The sequence below is a fragment of the Capronia epimyces genome (genome assembly GCF_000585565.1).
Source record: "Capronia epimyces CBS 606.96 chromosome Unknown aczIQ-supercont1.2, whole genome shotgun sequence".
NCBI classification, from domain to species: Eukaryota; Fungi; Ascomycota; class Eurotiomycetes; order Chaetothyriales; family Herpotrichiellaceae; genus Capronia; species Capronia epimyces.
In genome coordinates this window covers 1,015,988-1,030,533 of record NW_006912905.1, presented here as the reverse complement: position 1 = coordinate 1,030,533, position 14,546 = coordinate 1,015,988, and the positions used below count along the sequence as shown (strand labels likewise).

General features: G+C 54.5%; 6 protein-coding genes across 6 annotated transcripts; 3 read left to right on the top strand and 3 right to left on the bottom strand.

Moving 5' to 3' along the window:
• Window positions 1-172: 172 nt before the first annotated feature.
• On the top strand, window positions 173-2,107 carry A1O3_02194 (uncharacterized protein; the record flags this gene model as incomplete). Its single annotated transcript, XM_007732337.1, has 1 exon — window positions 173-2,107. The coding sequence occupies one exon, from the start codon at window positions 173-175 to the stop codon at window positions 2,105-2,107; it is 1,935 nt and encodes a 644-aa protein (XP_007730527.1).
• A 1,227-nt stretch (window positions 2,108-3,334) lies between these two features.
• A1O3_02193 (uncharacterized protein) lies at window positions 3,335-4,474 on the bottom strand (the record flags this gene model as incomplete). The annotated part of the gene is made up of 1 exon (XM_007732336.1): window positions 3,335-4,474. The coding sequence occupies one exon, from the start codon at window positions 4,472-4,474 to the stop codon at window positions 3,335-3,337; it is 1,140 nt and encodes a 379-aa protein (XP_007730526.1).
• Window positions 4,475-5,534: 1,060 nt separating this feature from the next.
• A1O3_02192 (uncharacterized protein) lies at window positions 5,535-6,469 on the bottom strand (the record flags this gene model as incomplete). Its single annotated transcript, XM_007732335.1, has 2 exons — window positions 5,535-5,603; window positions 5,666-6,469. 2 exons carry the CDS (start codon window positions 6,467-6,469, stop codon window positions 5,535-5,537), a joined length of 873 nt encoding a protein of 290 aa, XP_007730525.1.
• Window positions 6,470-7,140: 671 nt separating this feature from the next.
• On the top strand, window positions 7,141-8,694 carry A1O3_02191 (uncharacterized protein; the record flags this gene model as incomplete). The annotated part of the gene is made up of 3 exons (XM_007732334.1): window positions 7,141-7,447; window positions 7,500-7,932; window positions 8,010-8,694. 3 exons carry the CDS (start codon window positions 7,141-7,143, stop codon window positions 8,692-8,694), a joined length of 1,425 nt encoding a protein of 474 aa, XP_007730524.1.
• Window positions 8,695-9,110: 416 nt separating this feature from the next.
• A1O3_02190 (uncharacterized protein) lies at window positions 9,111-10,745 on the bottom strand (the record flags this gene model as incomplete). The annotated part of the gene is made up of 3 exons (XM_007732333.1): window positions 9,111-10,493; window positions 10,544-10,598; window positions 10,660-10,745. The coding sequence occupies 3 exons, from the start codon at window positions 10,743-10,745 to the stop codon at window positions 9,111-9,113; spliced, it is 1,524 nt and encodes a 507-aa protein (XP_007730523.1).
• Window positions 10,746-11,425: 680 nt separating this feature from the next.
• Window positions 11,426-13,941, top strand: A1O3_02189 (minichromosome maintenance protein 2; the record flags this gene model as incomplete). Its single annotated transcript, XM_007732332.1, has 2 exons — window positions 11,426-13,696; window positions 13,747-13,941. The coding sequence occupies 2 exons, from the start codon at window positions 11,426-11,428 to the stop codon at window positions 13,939-13,941; spliced, it is 2,466 nt and encodes an 821-aa protein (XP_007730522.1).
• Window positions 13,942-14,546: the final 605 nt, after the last annotated feature.

The window sequence follows — 14,546 nt, the reverse complement described above, 5'->3', positions numbered from 1 at the left end:
TGATATTCCGTCCTCACATCGGAAGATCCCTCCTGCGCTGTTTGCCACGGCTGGTTTTCTTCCGAGCCCTCACTTGCCCGTCCGGACCGTCGGGTCCAGCCCCAACGCGCTCCGCTCATTCAGTTTCCCTCACGCGGTCATTGCGCGCTGATGACTCCCAACCCAGTGCAGCATGGCCAATATCTTCGATGACGGGGAAGGCGGCCTTCGCCGAAGAAGACCGCGACCGATTACTGACTATGGTGCCTCCATGGTCCAGTGGATGAGCCATCGGAAACCGGCGTACAAAGGAAGTTATCACTATGAACTAGAACGGCCCAGTCAGAGCTATGTGGTCGACATGTTACCGCCGCCGGCGCGACGCGATGCACCGGCCGAATCGATTCCGGTCCGCCATCTGCACACCTCCCTGGGGAAATCAAAAAAGCCAGTCACCATCGTCCGGTGGATGCCTGAAGGTCGCCGACTGCTTGCGGGCGTGCACAATGGAGAGTTTATGCTGTGGAACGGCATGTCTTTTAACTTCGAGACCGTCACCGCCATGGGATCGAGCTCACTGCGTGCCGCCGAGTGGTCCAATAGAAAGGACTGGCTTGTAGCAGCCAACGATGAGGGCACGGTCTACTATCTCCAGCCGACCTTGAACAATCCGCATCAATTCAAAGGTCACGATGCGCCAATTAGAGATATCGCGTTCGCGCCCTCCGACACCAAATTCGTGACCGCCTCTGATGACAACACTCTCAAGATCTGGGACTTCACGTCGTCCACCAACGAATCCACCTTCAAGGAACACGGTTGGGATGTCAAAGCCTGCGACTGGCATCCGACAAAAGGCCTGGTCGTGTCCGGAAGCAAAGACCACAGTGTCAGGCTGTGGGATCCCCGTACCACACGAAATCTGACGACGCTGCACGGTCACAAGAACGCAATCACGGCCACCGTCTTCAGCCGTCTGCGTGACCAGCTGCTCGCCACGGCTGGCCGAGATGGTCAAATACGCATTTTTGACCTACGCTTGATGCGGGACGTTGCTATCCTGCGTGGCCACGAGAAAGGCGTGACCACAGTATCATGGCATCCCATCCACCCCAGCTTAATCAGCTCAGGCGGCGATGATGGCTCCTTAAACTCGTACCTCCTGACCGAGCCGAACACGCCACCAAGCATCTCTTCAACAACTGCATCCCCCTATGCTTCGTCCGACCCACGGTCTGCCCCGGCGCAGTCCATTTATCCAGCCCACCGGATGCCGCACGCGCACGACTCGTCAATCTGGTCGCTCGACTGGCATCCCCTGGGCCATATCCTGGCCTCGGGCTCCAACGACCACTACACTCGGTTCTGGTCGCGTGCGCAACCAGGCCAAACCACGTGCTTCAAAGACCAGTTCCATCTGGGCGAAGAGGGCGCCGAGGCTCAAGGCACATGGGACCGCAAATTCGGACGCAGGCAAGCCAAGGAGCTGGAAGAGCAAGAGGCCGAAGACGAGGCTGAAGGTCTGGAGGATCAAGGTGCCGCCCCAGGTTCGCAAGCTGCCGGTACAGCGGTATCAATCCCTGGCCTGCCTGGTCTCCCTGGCATAGGCATGAACGGGGCGACGGCGACGGCGACACAGCCAACGTCTTCTGGACCGGCCGCATTCACCCTCCCGCCACCCCCGCCGTCTCTGATGCCAGGCCTGCAGAATATTCCTGCCGGGATGCCACCACCGTTCCCGCCCGTGCCAGGCATGGATGCCGAGTCTCTGCAACGGCTTCTCGCCATGTCCCAACAGGTCCAACAAGCGGCGCATCAGCCACCCGCACATGTGCCTGGTGGTCTTTCATCGGCGGCCTTCCCCGGTCTAGGCGGCTCAGCGCCGATCGACTTTTCCAAACTCAATCTCCCGCCGGGGTTTCAAGTGCCGCCTCCCCCGCCCAATATCGGAATGCAGAATGGCTCTCTTGCCGCCGGCATACCGGGTCTGGGGGCAGGGGCAGGGGCAGGGGCTGCTGGACAGGGTCAGGGTCGGGACGATGCAGTGCGCAGGCGTGCGCCTCTGCCGAGCCAGAGCGACGGCTTCAAGGCCGAGCAAGCCAGAGGGAACTATCGCGTGGCGAGATGACGAGATGAGAGATACAGATAACCACTGGGCAGGAAAAGGGAGCCTGGGGCTATTGGGCAGTGATTTCCATTTACACCGGCGCTGCTGATTCGACTAAGTCTAGCTTCTATGTATGTATGTACCTACCTATGTACGTGTATGGCTATGGCGACAATGCCTTTCTCTGCCTTTCTTTGCTTTGCCTTTCTTTGCTTTGCCTTTCTTTGCTTCACTTCGCTTCGCTTCATCTATGGCTATTCCGGCATTATCTACCTTAGATACTTGGTTGCTACTTGCTGTAAGATCGGGTCTGGGTCTGGGTCTGGGTCTGGGTCTGGGTCTCGGGTCGGTCCATCTGGGTTTAGGTCGGGGTCGCTGTCGCGGTCGCGGTCGGGTTGGTTCAGCTGGGTCCGGGTATTTCTGAGCCAGCCAGCCAGCCAGACAGACAAGGCCGTGCTGGGCTGTAGGGGTAGGGGTAGGGATAGGAGTCAATTGACGGTGATGGACGAGATCTACCTACCCTTTTATACTGTCCTGTACTGTGGACGAGATCTACCCTTATATACTGCTGCTATACTGCACTATGCACGGAGTACGGAGTACTGCATTATACGTATCACCATCGCTGGGCTCTCAGAGGACAAGGGGGACCCAGACTCAGATTCTGAATAGACATCTTTAAAAAGACCTTTGAGGTTCTCGTTGGATCGGGGAAAAGGAATAGGAAAAACTGTGGTACGCCTTTTACCTTTTATCATTTACTCTGTACTCTGTACACAGTGCACAGTGCAGACAGTACACGGCGTGAATCTGAATTTGAATCTGAATCGAATCTGAATCCGAGGCTTGTTCCTGATCTTGATCCATAGATGCTCTACCTTCCGTCGACAAGTACTCTGTCCCGTAACTTGTGAGAGTAGACGGGCTTCCGACTCACTGTTCAATGTATTTTATAAACGTCCCCAGGCATCCAAAGGTCATCAAGGTCAGGTCGAGCTACTCGAGTAAGCATCTGCGCCGGCAACACATCGACCAGGCCGGTCATACTTTGAAGATCAGCCTCTTCTCCGTCCCATAGGCGAAACAAATGCTAGAACTTGGCGAATTTAATCTCGACAATGCAAGCCTGTATGCCAACGGCGGCGGCGGCGGCGGCGGCAAGCTACATCTTTTGTTTCTCTTCAGATCTTTTGTAAGGTCGATACGCTCATTGTGCAACGATCCTCCCTTCATCTACGGTGCTTTCCATCATGTAGTCTCCAGCCCCGGCGTGTTGACATCGACGTCCATAGCGGTTCCATTCTCAGCAGCCGGCTTCTGTTCCGGCCGTTCCGGCCCTCTGTGTCTGTCCTGTTCTGTTTGGTCATTGTTCAGATCTAGTTCTGCTTCAGCAGGCGCCTGCATGTCGACATCCATGTCCATGCCCATGTTGGGATCCATTTCATCACTGCCTGCTCTTGCAAGATCTTGTCTTCTTCGCTCGGCTTCTCCATCGAGACTCCACACGCGCAAATCGCGGTCCTTGCCTCCGCTGACTAAAAGGCCCTGGCCGGCCTTGGTCCTGCCGAAATCTAGAGATAACACCACGTCACTGTGTCCCTTGCCGCGCCAGAGGGTTTCCTTGCTCGTGACATCCCACGCGACCACGTCGCCATCTTCACTGCCACTCGCCAGGAACGCTTCAGCCCCAGCCCCAGGGTTGGTGGACGAGTAGTAGTTCCCTACGGTCCCGCTGAGATTGTACTCCTGGTTCACATGACCCTGGTACGTCTTGACGCAGGCACCCTCGGTGTACCGCCACAAGCGGATCGAATTGTCCAGCGTCCATGCTAGCACAAACCTGCCGTTCGGGGTGAACCGCACGCTGGTGACCGGCCGTCGGTCTTCGTCCACCAGTGTCTTGAGACATTGGCCTGAGCCGGCATCCCAGATCCGGATCAACCCGTCGCCCGCGCACGAGCAGACCATGCTTCCGTCGCGTAGGAAATCTACGCCGCCTACCGGGTCAGAATGGGCAGGTAAACTCCGCATCACCCGGCCCGCGCGCACGTCCCACAGAAAGACTGCTTCGTCGTACGACCCGGACACCAGCATGTTGCCTTTCGGGCTGAACGCCAAAGAGTACACGTAGTTGCTATGTCCGACCAGTGGAGACGGCGAGATTGGGAAATCCGACGACAAGGGCGACCAGAGAAGAATCGATTTGTCGTCGCTGGCTGACGCCAGTGTGTACGGTGGACCGACTGGTGACCATGCGATCGCGTTGACACCGGCGAGGTGGGCACGCAGAGTCCGCAGCAGTTTAAAGGGTGTGTTGGGCGTCGGCTCAGCGGGTACCGAGTAGATGTTTATGGTGTTGTCGGCGGAGGCGGTCGCGAGGAGAGCCATGTCGGGCGAGAACTTTATGGATGTAATACCCCGAGCGTGGGCGCGCGGAATGGTGAGTAGAGGAACAAAGTTCAATGATTTCGGCTTTTCTGAAGACGACGGTCGAACAGGCGACGCCGGCGAATGCGATCGGGATCGGGATCGGGATCGGGAGCCATCATACGAGCGGGGGGAGTATGAGCTTGACCCAGACCTCGAGCGCCGTCGTGTACGTGAGTCAGAGCGGGATCGCAACTGTTGAGTTTCTCGAGCGGAATCGTATGCAGAACTGTCTGTTGGACTTCTGGATGAGCGTCTCCGGGTAGGAGAGCGGGATCGACGGGGGCTGCGACTTCGGCTTCCTGACAGCCTGCGCCGAGACGTGTCGTCTCTATTCCTGCTGTCACCTCGACTTGGAGAACTCGAATATGCCCTTCCTCTTCTTGTATCTTGTCCTGGCCCGCTGGAATCTGACCGCTGCTGTGTTGGAGGTTGGGTTCGAGCGTGAGGGGAGGAGGAGGACGCTCTCGAAGCCATTGAGCCGGTGGTCGAAGTTCGACGTCGCTTGGATGGTGGATAGTGATCCTCGTCCATGAGTAGGGCAAGAGGGTGAACCAGAGGTTCAATGTAGTCAAGCTGCTGGCCGTAGAGGAGAGGGGAGCCTGATACAACTGCCTGGAGAACTTGGGCAAACAGAGAAAACGCGGTACGGTTACGCGCCAAGGAATGGTCACCTACTAATCCACCGTGATGGCCAGCTAAGTCCTTTCCAGACTAGAGTGATGCCCTGGCAGATATGTGTCGAACGTCCAATCATCTGGCCCCGTTACCAGCCTTGTTCAACACGCAGCCTGGGAAATAAAGATGAACAATCCTACGGAGTAGGCTGCTCTTGGATAACTACCTCGACCATCCGTAGTGATATATGGAGTAGTTATGAGTTATGACTGTGTGTAGACCTACTCCACAGACTCCAGAGGCCCTTATGGTCTCAACTCAGACCAGAAAACCAGATAACTCCAATCTTCACCAACCAACACGCTGTCCGCCCTCCACTCGACTGGCCGAACCACCCATTAGATCACTGCTTGCCGTTGAGATGATTCTGTAGCATCTTGGCGTAGGGAAACATCGACCCTATAAGCTTGTCCTACGCACCTCCATCAGCAACCAACTCATAACTGGAACCAATGGAAATAGAATCAAACTCACCATCATCCAGTCCGGGAACAGCCATGACCCCAAACGTGCAGACGCTGCGCCTCCACCAATCCACACTTTCCCCGTCGTACCCTTTTCAACCTCTCGGACAACTCTGTCACCATACTCCTTTGGGGTGATCCCATCTTTTTGTAGTCTGCCATCGCTCAATTCTGTAACATAGCCTTGGAGCGCATGGTAGTACGAGTTCTCAGGGATTGTCGGCGGGCTCATATTAGCGAAGGCGTTGGTCTTGACGGCCGCGGTCACGAGCGTCAGGGTACGGACTCCAAGAGGTGCAAGCTCGAGACGCCATGATTCGCTCCCGAGAATAGCAGCGGCTTTGGAGCTGTTGTAGATAGACCCAAATGCGCCGAAAGGCAGCACCCCTGCCACAGATGTGTTATTCACAACATACCCGTTTGCTTTGATCAACAGCGGAGCGAAGGTCTGGATCATAGCGAGGACTGCCCAGTAGTTAACGTCGAATAGTTTCTTGCCCTCCTCGATCGATACGTCCAAAGCCGGCATTATCGTCACTGCGCCGCTGTTGTTGATGAGCACATCGAGCTTGCCGCCGGTCTCCTTCGACACACTCTCAACAGCCGCGGAGATTGATTCGACAGACAGCACGTCAAGCGCCAGGACGGTGACATTCGCTTCTCCTGCAAGTGAGGGTGAGATCTTGGATGGTGTGCGTGCGGTTGCGAAGACATGATATCCCTTTTCTTGGAAGGCCTCGGCTAGCCCTGCACCAATTCCACCCGCGGAGCAGCCGGTGATCAGGACCGATTTGGGGGTTGGAGCCGGAGCCATTTGGAATAGTCAAGATAGGTTAGAAAACGATGCTGTGGCCTTTTTGAAGGGCTCAAATGAGTAGACGAAGACAGTTCTTGGTTTGTTGACGAAGGAAAAGACCCGAGCCGCCATGGCCGTGTTAGCAGAGAGAGGGATCCTACCTTTATACTGTAAAAGTGCCTCGCAGCAACGGGGGATGGGGGATGGCATGACGGCGTACTCTGCCTAGTACTCTCCCTAGTACTCTCGCAGGCTGCGGCCTTGCAGCAGAGTGGTGTCCCCAAACCAGCCGCCATGCCGAAAATGGAATATAATGAATGGGCTTGGCACGCCGGGAAGATGTTAGTACGTAGTACTGGACCTTATGGATACGTCCGTCCTGACATCCCGGCTCTCTGTATGAGGTGCTATACTCCTCAGGACTCGGGACTCTATGATTATTGGTTCTCAGCGTGGAATATCAAATCAATCCGTGGCGAGTAATTAGTAATTACCTTCTTCAAGTCTGAGACCGACCATGTCTGCCGCAAACCCAACCCCCGATCTGGTACGAAGCCTCGCCTCGGTTCAAGACGGCCGTTTCGTCTCTCTGCTCTCTTCGTCGCTTCTGCACCGGTGAGGGGACACGCTTGGATGAAGCGGTCACTCTCACTCTCACCCTCTTCTCCCTTCCTTCTATGCTCGGGGCCATGCATTTCATTGTGACAACGGACGCCCAGAAGGCCGACCCAGAGACGCAGAAGTTCATCAGGCGTCAAGTCATGATTGGGAAGAACCGGGGCAATTCTCACCGAGCCAAAAAGCGAAAAGCGACCACGACCTCTGGGGAAGTGACTCGTAGGGTTGATCACAAACGAGGTCCACCGGGACCATCGGAAGCCAGAATTGGAGTTGAAGCTTACAACTCGACTCTTCCCAGACGAGTCGGATCGGATCTGTCGTTCATCAATCTTGCCATTGAAATGGATTCGGCTGCGTTTGGGAACATGATTAGGTGTAACTCACCCCTGCCCCGAGGTCCATTGGAGCCAAGTTGACTGGACACTAGTCTTGGACGTGAAAATCAGAGCATTTTACCCTCTGGTGCTGGTGACGGGGATCTGCAAGAAGGGGGCGGCATATTTTGACCCGCTGGAGCTCGATGCCGCGTACCTCCACGTCGTCATGTTCGCTGCCGCGGTCTTCAGGAACAAGGTGTCAGGTCGACAAGCGTTTGCCACCAACACCAACCAGGATGCAACTGCAACTGTGCATTTCTTGAAAGGAGTTCAGATCCTGCGCGAAAGGCTTTCTCTGGGAGACAAGAGCACCCACTCGTCAGATTCGACGATAGCTGCGGTCTCGACGTTGGCCATGAGTGCATTGTTCATGGGTGAGGATGAGACCTTCAAGCACCACATGAGTGGCCTTCGCAAGATGGTCAACCTAAGAGGAGGCATTGCTGCCTTTAAAGGGAACAAGCTCCTCTCCGAAATATTCAGGTAAACAGCCCACCACTCTCAGAAGCCCGTGTTCAAGGAGTCTTCTCGTCGGCACAGGAGCATTGATGGTCGCACAGATGTGATATAGGGATGGCCATGCAAAATGGCTCCCAACCTATCTTCTTCAGCAACCCTCGCTTAGATCCGGTCATCCCTTATCCCGACCAGGAGCTGTTGCCGATGCGAAAGATTGTGAGCGTCACACACTCTCGACACGACTCCCAGTGCTTCCTCTTCCTCGACAAGATGGATCCGAGTCTGGTCGAAGCGTGGACAGTCACGCAGAACTCTTGTTCTATGATCAATCTCTCCGAGGAGACCCGAACAAACCTTGCCCCGGAACTTCTTTACGACACCATGGCTTCAGTCATGTATCGCCTTCTCCATATGAACTTTGACCCGGGGTCGGTTGACGAAGCAGTACGACTCTGTCTTTTGGGTATGAGCTATCATGCTTTCTTACAGTGGCAGGATCTGAGCTTACCTTGCGTTTATTTTCCTTCCATCTACAAATCCTGCCTATTAGACCCAAAACTTCTGGATGAGGCACCCTCCCAGCTCATGCTTTGGCTGCTGATGATTGGGGCCGTTTCAGCATTTACTGCATCAGACCACCCATGGCTGAGGGATTGCTTGCGAAAACACATCAACATATGTCAAGTGAAGACGTGGAACGAGATGCGGCAAGTTTTGAAATCCTTCATGTGGATTGGCCTATTACATGACAAACCGGGCAAGGAGATCTTTGAAGCTGTGTTATAATCATGCCTCTTCTAGCACTTTACGCCGCACATGCACACCGTGCACATCATGCACATCGACAAAGGAAATGGATCCGTTTTTGGGAGGACAGTAACCCCCACACCCATGTGCACCTCTACTTCTGGCACTACTTTGGTGCCACTCACTCCCGCAAGTACATGCATCTTACTCTTTACAGAGTATATAAGTACGGATACACGAATTCGAGTGTTGCTGGGGCATGCGACCTCCGTCTCCGTCGTGTAGCAAATCACTTGATGATGAACAGTGTCAAACAGGTTCCCTTGGGGAACATGAGACTACTATTCGAGGAGAGCAGCAATGACTTGCAGTTCAGGATTCTATCAGCATTGTTATCTTGTCCCTGTGGGAGACGTCTTGAAAGACGCCATGTCTCGGCATAGCCACATTTGTCACTAATACCCTGACTGTTCCCTCCGATTGCCATCGCCTCCACCCCCGCCTCCACTCCCTTCGCCTGTACTATCTAAAGGCTTCGTACCTGCTTCCTTGATGGCGCTCTCGTCGCCACGCAGCTTCTCAAAATACGCCTTGATAGCTTCCGCCGACACGGCCTGGCCGCTCTCGGCGTACGGCTTGAGGAACTCCTTGACTTTGTCCCTCAGGTGGTTATACACCATGACACCTTCAATCGCTTTGACACGGTCCATGGTCGAAAGCGCCGCCTCGCCGCGGTCCAGTAAGCTCGCCGTACCTTGTGAGCGAGTGCCCGACCCTGGCGCCGGGTGAGACTCGGACGTAGCCGATAACGACGGTTCGTAGGTCTCTTCATCCTCCACAAGCTGTGGGTGGGGGATCAGGTTGGGGTAACAGGCTGGGCAGTGGCAAAGATGGTCTCGGAAATCGGACTTCAGGAATAAGGAAAAAACGCCTTTTGGGGCGGGAGGGAGGGTATCGTGTTTGTGGGATTGTTTCGTCTCGGTTGCCTGTTCGGAAGTTGAACCGATGGTGGGCAAAGAGTCCTGGTGGGCGTCTTCGTCCTTACTGCGCTTTGCAGGACTTGCTGGGCCTGTCTCCAGATCAATGTCGGACGCCTTGCGCTTGAGGGTCGTAGGCACGTTTGTGGAAGTGGCAGATCCATTGGTGGTGTCAGGCCCTAGGACTGTTGGTGTTTCTCTCCTGAAGACAGGCTTGAGGAAGCCTGGAGTACCCGCATACCGTTTGATCCAAGGGTTAGACTCGACGCACCGGTAGCAGATCATGGCGTCAAAATCGTCCTCACCAGGGAACCCTGCTGGCACCGGGTGTGACTGTGCACCAATCTCCTGCGCTGTGTCTTTGTGCTCCTTCTCTTTCACCTGTAAACTTTTATACCAATCTCTTCCCAGTCCCATTAGACATTCTGGGTGGTACCAGTCTTCGCCACAACCGCCGGTTTCAACCGTACCCAGGCCCAAGCACTGGAACATGGTGCCCTTCTCTGTGTCGGCGTCATATTCCTCTCCGCAGGCACAGAATCGGTTTTTGAAATTGTGGTTGTAGTGATTGCCCGGTGCAGCTTCCTGGGAATGCACGCCTCTAGCCCCGGTCCGCGGGTCTAACCGGAGTGTACAGGGAGAGGAGGCAAAAAGTCTCGTCGTCCCGCAGTCGCATACAAAGTTCCGTCGACTAAACAATTCCACGAGTGTATGTTCGCCGTGGCAGGAAATGGAGCATGCATAGCACACTCCCGCAGGTGTGTAGACTTGTGCCGCGGAGGCGGGCGGTGGACTGCATGTTAGGCATGCGAAGACATTCTGGCGCAGAGGCCCAAGAGGATACGTGCATTTGTCGAATTTCTAGTCTGGCGTTAGAAGAAAACAGCGGCGCAGAAGACGGGGAGTGTTACGTAGGGTAGCACCTCGCGCGCATCGGCCTCGAGGGCTAGTTGCTGGTTGATGAAGCTGCGAGGTGAAGGCGGTCAGTACGAAGACAAAGAAAACGCATCATGAGAGAGAGTCTCACTCTGCAGCGGTTTGAGAATCTTGTGAGACCTGACTGTCTCTATGAACTGCCTGCGCAACCTCCTCGTTTCCAGACACATGCTCCATTACCAAAGGCTGCCGGCGAAGGCAAGTCTAGATGACGGAGCTTGTGAAGATGGGTTAGCCCAGATTAAATGAAGGCACAAGTGTGCCCGTGAGATAGATGTAGGAAGATGGCCACTGCAACACGACTCGATGATGGGCTCAGGATTGTGTACAGAGTGTATGAGGTGGGTGATGCCATGCCATACCGTAGTATGAGAGTACGGAGTACAGGACTCGGTAGCTTACTACTAATACCTACGACTCCGTACTACGTACACTACGCCCTACCATGGGCCCACCAACACTCTAAAGAGGTTGCATTAGCGTGTCAGAGTCGCGACACCGCGTCTCAGCACACGCGTAAAGTGCAATCTGGTGCACTCACAGCTTTGCCTGTTATCTTTGAAAGCCTCCCTGCTCAGCACCACCTCCTTACCCCAAGACAAGTACCGCTATTCTTGCAGTCCGGTTTCGACCATGAGGTAGGATACACACCGCCTCATCCTGGATGGGGTGCTGGTTCATGTTCCCGCTGATGCCAATGCTAACAATGTAAAGCTCACCCCTCCGACCAAGTATGTCGGCGGCAAACAGAGGGCCCAGCAACGCCAACAGGCGCAAGCGGGCTCGCGACGAAGAAGACGATATCATGTCATCCTCACCCGCAGGTTCGTAATTTCTTTATGAACCCTCTGCGAGGGATGGGGCCGAATGCTGATTTTGTAGCGCTTCCTTCCTCGCCCCCTTTATTGCCTTCCAACGAGAACGATGATCTGGACGACGATGACTTGGGCCCAGAAGACGACCTGATTGGAGATATCGATGACGCAGATGAACTGGCAGAAGAAGAAGATGGCATCGACCTCTTCGGAGATACTTTCATGGATGACGAGCGCGAACGACCCGATCAAGAAACGTATCAGGGGCGAATGATTGACGACGAAGGCGAATATGACGAGCTTGATGTTGCCGCTCGTCGTCAGTTGGAAGCTCGTCTTAACAAACGCGATCGCGAGCTTGCCCGCAGGCGACGCATGCCTGCGGCATTCATGCCAGATGACGACGATGATGCTGGCATTGACTTGACTCGACAACCTCGGAGACGCCGGCACCATTACGACGAGGATCAGGAAGACATGGATCTCGATGAGAATATCATGGAGGAGGAACTTTCTCTGGAGACGCTCCAAGATGTTAAAGCAGCAAACATCACGGAATGGGTCACTCTGCCTCCAGTTATGAAAACGATTGCTCGAGAGTTCAAGTCGTTCCTCACAGAGTACATTGATGCCAATGGCACATCTGTCTACGGAACTCGGATTCGCACCCTCGGTGAGGTCAATTCAGAATCCCTCGAAGTGTCGTACGACCACTTGTCTTCTACCAAAGCCATTTTGGCATACTTTCTGGCGAATTCCCCCACAGAGATGCTCAAGATCTTCGACAAAGCCGCATTTGAAGTGGTTCGACTACACTATCCAAACTATGAACTCATCCATCCAGAGATCCATGTGCGTATTTCAGATTTACCGGTCAAATACACGTTGCGCCAGCTCCGACAGTCACATCTCAACTGCCTAGTCAGAGTTTCCGGAGTGGTCACCCGGCGAACAGGTGTCTTTCCGCAACTCCAGATGGTCAAGTTCACCTGCAACAAATGCGGTGTTACTCTCGGGCCGTTCGCTCAGGAGTCAACCTCGTCAGAAGTCAAATTGACATTCTGTCCAGCGTGCCAGTCCCGGGGACCTTTCACTCTGAACACCGAAAAGACAATATATCGAAACTATCAGAAGCTGACGCTACAAGAATCTCCCGGAACTGTCCCAGCCGGTCGACTGCCACGGCACCGCGAAGTCGTCCTCCTTGCCGACTTGATTGACAGAGCCAAACCGGGCGAAGAAATCGAAGTCACCGGTATCTATCGCAACAACTTTAGCGGTCAGCTCAACAACAAAAATGGCTTCCCGGTGTTCGCGACAATGCTCGAGGCAAACCACATCATCAAGACCCACGATCAGCTTGCTGGTTTCAAGCTGACAGAGGAAGACGAGAGACAGATACGAGCTCTTTCGAAGGACCCCAACATTGTGGACAAGATCGTAGACTCCATTGCTCCGTCAATCTATGGTCACCGGGACATCAAAACTGCAGTCGCACTGTCACTATTTGGAGGCGTCAGCAAAGAAGCACAAGGCAAGCACAAAATCCGGGGTGATATCAACGTACTCCTACTTGGTGACCCCGGGACAGCCAAATCTCAGGTTCTGAAGTACATTGAGAAGACTGCCCATCGAGCTGTCTTTGCCACTGGCCAGGGCGCGTCTGCCGTAGGGTTGACTGCCTCCGTGCGCCGCGATCCTCTCACCTCAGAATGGACGCTCGAGGGTGGGGCTCTCGTCCTTGCCGACCGAGGCACTTGTCTGATAGATGAGTTTGACAAGATGAATGACCAAGATCGGACTTCGATTCACGAGGCTATGGAGCAACAGACCATCTCGATCAGCAAAGCTGGCATTGTCACGACTTTACAGGCACGATGCGCCATCATTGCAGCCGCCAATCCGATAGGAGGACGGTACAATAGCACGGTTCCATTCAGCCAGAATGTGGAGCTCACCGAGCCCATCTTGTCACGGTTTGACATTCTTTGCGTGGTCCGAGATACTGCCGATCCGGATGAAGATGAGCGCCTGGCCAAATTTGTGGTTAACAGTCACGGAAGAGCACATCCGGTCAAGCTCAGCGTTGACGCCGGAGATGTCGCTGCCATGGAGACTGAAGAGACAGACGCGATCAACAATGGTGAACCGCGGCAAGAAGGGGCCATTCCACAAGAGTTGCTCCGAAAATACATTCTGTACGCAAGGGAGAAGTGCCGACCGAAGCTCTATCAGATCGACCAAGATAAGATTGCCCGATTGTTTGCAGACATGCGAAGAGAGTCTCTGGCAACCGGAGCTTATCCGATTACTGTAGGTTGATCTGACGTGATGTGTTTGGGAGCGATACTGACAGCCCACAGGTGCGTCACCTCGAGGCAATCATGAGGATTGGCGAGGCCTTCTGCAAGATGCGGTTGTCCGACTACTGCACGTCGCATGATATTGATCGAGCGATTGCTGTGACCGTTGATTCTTTTGTGGGAAGCCAGAAGATCAGCTGTAAGAAGGCGCTTGCCAGAGCGTTCGCGAAGTATGTTGACTCTGTCGTGATCTGAGACCTGTGAATGCCCCGCTGACATATGACCCTAGATACACGCTGAAGCGACCCGAACGTCAACGAACTCGACCCGGTGCGAATAGTGCCACGGCAGTTTCGGCGTAGATTGTACAAAGTGATTCTAGACGGATATTTTGAAGATGAGCCTGGCTGCTTGACGAGTTGACGAACATCTGCTTGGGTTCGGGATACTGTACGGAGTACCATGAGTTCAGGTAATAGAGCAATGACATGTACCAATAACCCGAGACCGGAGCACATCGCTGGTGACAAAAGTGCCATCGATGAAGAGCACAGCAAATCTAGTAATCTCGCAATACTGTATCCGTACTCTGTATCCGTGCTCTGTAGGGAATCGACATGGGGCGGATTCGCCTCTGCCAGATGCCTGATCCAGGTGGCACGTGCGCCGATGGGCGTGGCCAACGAGAAACGCGTTCGATCGAGGTTCGAGGACGCTTGACGCGTCGCGCCACTGCGTCACGACTTTGAGGCGCAACGGCAACAGCAGAACTCTCCCTTGGTGGACTTCGGGCTGGTGGTCGGTGCTCTCTGTTTGAGTTGTGCTCGGGTGGTCGCTTGTCTAGGATACTGCTCGTTTGC